The 8,666-nt window shown below is 36.3% G+C and overlaps 2 protein-coding genes and 1 pseudogene across 2 annotated transcripts; all 3 read right to left on the bottom strand.

Moving 5' to 3' along the window:
• Positions 1 to 1,479: 1,479 nt before the first annotated feature.
• Positions 1,480 to 2,381, bottom strand: LOC115889597 (annotated as a pseudogene).
• Positions 2,382 to 4,934: 2,553 nt separating this feature from the next.
• LOC115889598 lies at positions 4,935 to 5,639 on the bottom strand. Its single transcript, XM_030909648.1, has one exon. The coding sequence runs from the start codon at positions 5,637 to 5,639 to the stop codon at positions 4,935 to 4,937; it is 705 nt and encodes a 234-aa protein (XP_030765508.1).
• Positions 5,640 to 6,038: 399 nt separating this feature from the next.
• On the bottom strand, positions 6,039 to 8,351 carry LOC115889599. The gene is made up of 2 exons (XM_030909649.1): positions 6,891 to 8,351; positions 6,039 to 6,776 (listed from the first exon to the last, which is right to left on the bottom strand). The coding sequence occupies exons 1-2, from the start codon at positions 8,349 to 8,351 to the stop codon at positions 6,039 to 6,041; spliced, it is 2,199 nt and encodes a 732-aa protein (XP_030765509.1).
• Between the last annotated feature and the right edge of the window lie 315 nt (positions 8,352 to 8,666).

Here is an 8,666-nt window from a genome sequence, read left to right on the forward strand (position 1 = left end):
TGACCGTCAAAGCGGCTGTACTCGTTATCAACAGAAGCCGCCAAATTTCGGCCGCTCTTTTACGACACCTTTTGTAGGAAACCTAAGCTTTAATGTTTCAAGCACTTAATGTAGATTATTTTTATCTTTAATATTAAAACGACTTCAATTGTTTAAAATTTAAAACATATAATAATGAAATTGCATTCCATGTATTATACAATAGCAATATCATATTATAATACATATATAGGTAATGCCCGAGTTGGGAAATTGAACAGGTCAGCACCCCCTCCCAATACAAGTGCCCTCGCTACGCCTCTGGTTTTTGGAGATGGTGGCTATAAATGAATGTCCGCGCGCTATGAAGAGGATGACTGACATAGATGACCTGAGTGCAATATCCTTGATGACCTTCTTACATATTAAAATTACATAATAACAATAATATAACAACCACAAATTCAACCTTGTAACCCCTATCTTTATGAATTTTCTTATTTCTTATCTTAATAATTTTAATAATTAAGAAACAAAAGTCAAAAAAACAAATTTTTGGGAAATGGATCAAAACTGTTTCTTCACCAAATTAAGCCAAACTTTTGGCACTGGTTGTGATAAATGGATTTGTATTATAAATTAGATGATTTGCCTATTTATATTTTGAACTTGAAATTAATGTTGAATTGAAGACTTTGAAAAAATTGACATGTGCCCTTTTTGCAAATTATGCAAATTAGTATATTTTAAAAATAATATATTTCTTAAATACATCTCTAATTAACTCAAATATAAATCAAACATGAATAGGTAACATAAATACAATAACACTATACTTCGGAAAACCTATAATCTTCGGATTACTCGTTGGCAATGTTGATTGTAGGCCACTGGAGAATAGCATGGAAATAAGGTTTGTTATCTTCTGCAACATAAGCATTACATTTTATGTTTGTCGGAAGAGTTGGAAAGGCTATTACAGGTTGTGTCAAATTAAACGTATGCTACGTTAAACCATCAATAAAAGGATAGGCTTGAACAGTACCTTTTAGTTGAGACGTATATTTAAAACATGAAAAGGTGCTTATTTGAAAGTTAACCTTTTGAGTGCGAGGAAGAAGTCTAGTTTTCTCTGAGACACAGTTTTTTTTGTAAAATCTGCCCCACCAATTTTTGAAATCTAATAAGTCACTTGTTTCAACTTCTTTGACTGAAAATTTTTTATTCTTTTTGTACTTGTAAAAATAATTTCGGAAATCTGATGAACGTTGCATATTCATATTTGCATAGTGCATGTCATGTTTGCGCAAAATTTTTTTCACCATTGCCAAATCCCTCTCACAGGGGAGAAAAGAATGCTCTCTAACTGGGAAAAAGTGCCAAGTTGCTGGTAGGAAAATACCTCACCAACGGGCGTTGTTGGCAACTGGACGTTTTGCATGAAGTCGAACGCCACTGACATAACTTGCTCTTCATTTCCCGTTTCTTCAATGTCTTTGGTTATTTTCGAATAATTTTTTTACTCCTTCGTTTATGCACTTATTCTGCAACTGCGGTGCGCTTGCTCATTTAGATTGTGACCGGCCTTTTATCTTGCTGTTTAATAATTCGCAAATGGAACAAACATCAACTTGCGGCCGTCCAAAAGACAGATTAAAATTTTCGCGGAAGAAAGATCTATAAAATGAAAAGCTTACATTTTGGTTTGGATATTTTTCTAAGTAAAGCTGATGCATTATTGTCAAATTTAGCTGGCTATTTAAATAATGCTTTTCACGTCCTGAGTAGTGACTAATTTTCTTAGGAAATCATTGTATATGTTCTTTGACACACTCCCGAATTTCTTCTGAAAAGGTATTAGAGCTCGTTATTTTTCCACGTAAGTCATTTGGTGATTTGCCTTGTGAGGACAAGTTGTTAATTCTCCTAGTACGTAAATTCAAAAAAGCTTTAAGGCAGATCTCTATTTTGGAAGTCCCTGGAAATGAGTAGTACCTCTACAACTTTTTGATTTAGGTTTATTTTTGTCACCAGGCCGGGGACACCGCTGCTTTACTTCTATTACATCCACAAGACCCTGCAGAAATATATCTTGTTCGTTTTTAGAGCTCAAAGAATAAAATCGTTGAAAAATTGCCAATTTGGCTTCATTAAAGAACTTTTCAGAGCATTTCATCCTGCAACTAAAAAATAAAATTAAAAAACTATAAAAAATACACACTCTAAAAGCAACCCACCTACAAAGACTTTCGATCACTTTTTTTTTCAAGAACATATCTTCCTTTACTGTTTTTATACGATTTTCCCTCCAATCTTGCTTTTTTCTGTATGTTGCGAGCATACTTAGCAGGATCTGCTTTTCGTTTTTTATGTTTAGATGTTGATTCAGGATTGTCTTCCATAACAAGTGAAATTTTGCCCACGCACACTGTCCCTTAAACAACACATAACTAACTGAAGCTGAGTTATATGTATAACGTCCTATAACAAGTGAAATTTGGTCCACGCGTACGTCTCCCTTAAACAATAAAAAACCAACTGAAAACTGACGCCTCATTATACGTAAACTGGCCGATAAACTTGACACACCCCCACCAAATAATACACTAGCATCTTGCATAAACGGCACATGTCACTGACGTGTGTCCTTTATGCATAACGCGTTACATCGATAGCCGAGATTTCTAACAGGTAGAGTATGAGGACGTGCGCCGTTTATGCATACTCTGATGCGGATTCCATAAGAAAATAAATTTTAACGTAAATGTCAATTTGTGAAAAAATTGACATGTTCCCTTTCTGCATACACCGATAAATAATTATTACTTATTAATAAATATTAAATTAAACTAATAAAAAAACTTTCTAATACTACCAACTATTTTTTAATAGTTCTCCAGTATTTTTTAATTTACATAACATTACATGATAATCAATCTTAGATCCAACATTTTAATTCCCACAAACTTAAATATTTTCTTAATACTATTAACTGCTTTGTTGGTATAATCTTCTGTTTTCCCATTTTTCTGTTTTTTATTTTTCTTATAATTTTCTACAAAAAAGGTCTAACTGCTGCGTCTGTAGCCCTAGTCATGAGTGTAGGTAACCTCTCCCTCCTATATTATTTGGGAGCTTTGCACCTTCAGTGTATTGTCTCCTATTCAATTGATTATTTTAAAAAATCCTCAGCCTATGGCAGGTGGTACTGTGCGTGCTGCGTGCACCTACAGTTGGCATTACAAAGCTAGCCCGGTCTCTTGGTTGTTCGCTGTTCCTCTCACATTAACACTTGCCTTACCATTTGTCGAAAAAACTTTTAGTTAACCACTAAAAGGATTTATAAGTCAAAGAAAATTCGGTTTTTAAGAATTTTCATACTAACAATGTGTAAACAATAGATCTTGTATTTTATATAATAAAACACTGGATTTCCCTCATAACTTCTTTATTACATTTTAGTATTTAGGATTACGACACAAACATATGTATCGTGCGAGCGCACGGTACCGACTGACTGCTGCGGACGCCTCACTCCCAATCTTATCTCCCGTAACATTCTATCGCCTCTGTCATAAAAACCATGCGTTATGAATAATACAATCTGACATAATACATAAACCATAATTTGTTAATCATAACAATACACTATATAAACAAGGTACTCATAAAAATCATAACAAATGCGTCGACTCTCGAACACTCACACAATTCGCACCCATCGCGTGGTGCTGAGTTGTTGTGTATTTGGTGAGTGGGACAGTTGTTTCACCTGGAGATCTTTGTCGCATTTCGTTGATGATGTATGCAACGGAATGTTGACCATATCTTGTATAGATGCTACGAATTTTGTTAACTGCCCCTTCCCCAGTCCTTCTCGGACTGTTTTAAGGTGTATGGCACTAACATATTCCAGTGCATATCACCATAACAGGTGCCTTTGTGCACTTGTTCCTTCTCTTCACCCACCCTTCAGGACCAATGGTGGTTTTACCTTTGATTACTTGTTTAATTTAATCCTAAATAATTGCGTGGGGTGCACTGCTATTTTGGTGCATTGACGTTTCTTGGATTGATCAAGTCGCATTATTGTTTTTACTATTGTTATTCAATTGAGTCTCAATTTTTGATGTTGTTTGTTCGTCCCTCTACAGAGTGACTTTGTAAGTTTTTTTATATCCTATTGTAATATGTTACTAATGTTTACGTAAAATATTTTTTAAAATTTTTACAAATCAACATTTTGAACTTTTGCTTCACTCTCATCATTTTCGACAGATTGTTGTCGTCATTAACTCTTTTACATGTATCCCTTTTAACTTTTCAATGTGTCTCTTTTTCTTATTGAGAATTCAGTACCTCTTAAAGTTTTATAGGATTGTATAGTGATTTTTGAATTGTGCCTAATGTTTTTCTGGTTGCAGACATTTAGTAACATCTTTTTAATTGTAAATGTAATTGTTGTATAATGACCACCGCTTTTTTTCTCGCACGAGTAAGGGTGTTTTCAGATGTTTTTATAAGTGTGCGTACCTTGATCACTCCACTTTTCTACATGGCCATCCACATACTTAGTTTTTTCTAGGAATATAATAATAATATTAAATTGACGTGCGACAGCCCTTTTCTCCATCCATAGATAATGAACCACAATGGTATGTTCTGGGGTGGTGAAGAAGAGACTAGACGTAATTTTAATCACACACTAACATTTATTATACTAATTATACCAACTAAAAAACATATGTAAATGTACAGAAAAAAAATATATATCGTCTATGTTAAAAGTCTCTTTTACACTGATTTTTGTCGCGCGAGACGCGGTCGCTTCGGATTCTTCTTTCGACGTTGCCGGTACGCGTCATACCGCCCACCTTGAATGGTTGTAGTCATTTAAGTCATTCAACGCAACCACACAAATCCGATGCGATAACTATTAGTGCGGGTCACACACGTTACTCTGCTACAGGCAAAACGCATATTTTGCGAACCGCACGTTTTGCGATGCCCTTTGCCGTTTTTATAGTCACTACACGGACAACACCATCCGAACCTGGATGTATCTCTGATATTCGACCCAAAGGCCATTGTAATGGCGGTAAATTGTCATCCACTAGTACCACCATCTCACCCTCGGACACTTTGGCTGGGGTCGAATGTCCTTGGCCTGATCGCTGCTGAAGCTCGGTGAGGTAATCTCGTAACCATCGCTTCCAGAAATGCTGCGTGATCTGTGGCAGGTGTTGGAACTTGGAGAGACGTCCCATATTCAAATGGGAGAGGTCGGGTTCGGGTACTGCTACCAACGAGCTTCCAATCAGAAAGTAGCCAGGGGTTAACGGAGTTAAGTCGTCGGGATCGCTCGACAATGGCGAGAGCGGCCGCGAATTTAGACAAGCTTCTACCTGTACCAAACCCGTATAAAAGTCCTCATATGTCAGAGTAGATTGACCGATAACCCTTCGTAAATGGTATTTGACAGCTTTAACTGCCGATTCCCAAATTCCGCCAAAATGGGGAGCGCGCGGGGGGATAAAATGCCACGAAATTTGTTCAGTGGCACAGAATTCTGCAAAGGTATTCTGATTTTGGACTTGCGTAAAAAAACTTTCTAATTCATGATTTGCACCAATAAAGGTTGTGCCATTATCTGAATACATGTTTAAGCATTTGCCCCTTCGCGAGATAAAACGTTTGAATGCATTAAGGAATGAGTTGGTAGTTAAATCCACTACCAATTCCAGGTGCACAGCCTTAGTAAACAAACATATAAAAACACACAGGTATGCCTTTACAAGTTGTTTACTTCGTGACAATCCTACCTTTATGAAACATTCTGATTACGTTACTTATTTTGGGGTTCCGTTTTTGATTTTCAAGAGCTAATTGATGCAGACATCTGACTGCCAAAAAAGGCGCACATGAAGTACCATAAGTTACTGTGTTTAAAGTGTAAGCCTTCAGAGGCTCATCAGCATTCTTCCTCCAAAGAATTGATTGAAGATGTCGCTGATTATCATGCACATTTACTTGGCGGTACATCTTTGCACAATCAGCTGTTATGACATATTGATGTTTTCGGAATCTAAGTATAATGAAAACAGATCCTGTTGAATTGTAGGCCCTGTCATGAGTGCGTCATTAAGTGATAATCCTGATTCCGTTTTCGCAGAAGCGTCGAACACAACCCTGACCTTGGTAGTTGACGAGGACTCTCTAAAAACACAAGTATGCGGGAGATAATTCAACGTTGGATCTTCAGTATGAACTTCTGACATGTGGCCTAGCGTTTGATATTCATCAAGAAAGTCGGCATATTGTGCGTGTAACTCAGTGTTACTGCGCAACCGTTTTTCTAAAGACTTAAACCGCTTTAAGGCCATTGATTTTGACTCGCCTAACTTTGAACTGTCTATTTTTAATGGCAGTTGAACTGAAAATCTTCCATTTTCTTCACGTTTATGATTTAATACAAAATCATTCTCACAAGCCTTTTGCTCTAGGGACCAAACTGGTGATGATTCGACGTGTTCTATTCGCCAAAAGTTTTCTAATTGCTTTTGTAGTTCTGAATTGATAGAAAAATGACACACTGTCTTGCTTGGGATATTTACTGAAATGTTAGCTTGACCCGATAGAATCCATCCCAATTTGGTCTTTTGCGCAATAATCTGAGAATTTGTTAATTTTATCTGTCCAATACACAGCAAACTCCAAAAAATTGATGCGCCGAGTAAAGCATCAATTTTGGATGGCACATTGCACGATGGATCAGCCAATTTTATATTTTCTGGTATCTGAAGATTCGAAAAGTCAATGGTGTTCAAAGGCAGATTATCCGTAATTTAATCTATTACCAAAAAGGAGATCTATTTGGAAATTATTGTGAACAGATTAATGGTTGCCTGTACTTTATGGGAAATGTCTAGAGAAGCTTTACTCAGCCCTGAGACCGCAAGGTTTAATGTTTGCTTAGACAAATTAAGTTTCTCACATAGTTCTTTCGTAATGAAGTTACTCTGCGAACCTGAGTCCAGTAGGACCTTACATTGGTGATATCTACCAGAACTATCACACATAAAAACAATTGCTGTCGATAACAAAATCTCATCATTTTTGAAGGTAGTATGAGCTGATACTGATTTTTCTTGAACTGGATTATCAGTGCTTTTATTATTTTCAAAATGCAAGAGTACATGATGTTTTTTATTACAAACCATGCAAAGGTTTTCGGTTGTGCATGTCTGATATGAGTGACCAGCACCAAGGCAATTTGCGCATAACTTATGTTTCTTAGCCTCAGCGTATCGCGTCTTCGGAGACAAACTTAAAAACTTATCGCAAATTGTAATTTTGTGAGTTTGTTTACATATGACACACGCGGCCATCGCAAAATAATTTTGAGATTGCTCTTTATGATTAAAACTTTTTGTATTTTTGAAAGATGAGATATTAGATGGACTTTGTGATTTATTTTCCGGTTTTTTATAATTTATTGTTTGCAACAGAATGCACCTTTTATGCAAAAAATCGGTAAAATCCTTTGTTGTAGGAATGGTTAAGGGTTCTGAGACTACCTCCCACTCCCTTCTGGTGGAATTGTCAAGCTTTGAGCAAATTAAGTATATAAGTAGAGTGTCCCATTTGTCAACAGGCTCTTGCAATGATTCTAATGCTCTCACATTTTTATTAAAATTATCTAATAATTGCCTTAGACTGACATGTGACTCTCTGCTTAACTGATGTAGTTCAAAAGTTGCCTTTACGTGATTGTGTATAATGAGGCGTTTATTGTGATATGTATCCTTGAGCAACTTCCATGCTATGTGATAGTTTGGAGAAGTAGTTTCAAGACCAGATATCACATCAGCTGCCCCATTCTTTAAAGAACTGCGAAGATAATGAAATCGCTCTATATCGCTTAAAGTAGGATTGTCATTTATCAAGGCATTGAAAGAGTCATGAAAACTCATGTATTCATCATAATTACCGGTAAAAGTAGGTAGATCTATTTTCGGAAATTTAATACCTGGAATATGGTGTGGAGCCACCTGTTGAATGGATTGTGCTGAGTTTGAATTAGTCAAATTTAATTCTAAAATGCCGTTTGCATTTGCAATCACTTGGTAATATTTATCTTCAAACTCCGCACGTTCGTCAACGTTTGTGTCCTCGCCATTAACATCCTCATGCATCTCTATTTGCATTGGAACCTCATCGAATTCTTGCCACAACCTTTGACACTGTGCCATTCGTACTTTTAATTGATCATACTCATCAATGAAGTTATTTATAAAATTTTCAAAACGCGTAATTTGACCTTTTATATTCCCTCGCTTTTTCTTAAGAGTTTGTAAATTATTAGGATTCATTTTTTATTTACTTAAGAAATAATTAGTTTTAATATTTAAAAATAATACTATCGTAAAACTACCTATCTGGGATACGGGCAAAAACTCTGAACTTTATACGGAATTAGCGCAAATAGAAACAATCTAAATATAATGCGGATAGAAACGTTTATACGACCTGGTGAATCAATGCTCCTCGACGATGTTTCCCTCCAAAGCGGTACGGAACCATTCGATACGCTGAACACCCTCACCCACGGCTTAGATCCTTTTTCCTTGAATTCGACAACGCGGCCAATCTCGTCCCATATGATCCTTAAGACGGCGTTCTAGCCT

The sequence above is a fragment of the Sitophilus oryzae genome, unplaced genomic scaffold, assembly GCF_002938485.1.
Source record: "Sitophilus oryzae breed Bouriz unplaced genomic scaffold, Soryzae_2.0 scaffold_815_pilon_pilon, whole genome shotgun sequence".
NCBI classification, from domain to species: Eukaryota; Metazoa; Arthropoda; class Insecta; order Coleoptera; family Curculionidae; genus Sitophilus; species Sitophilus oryzae.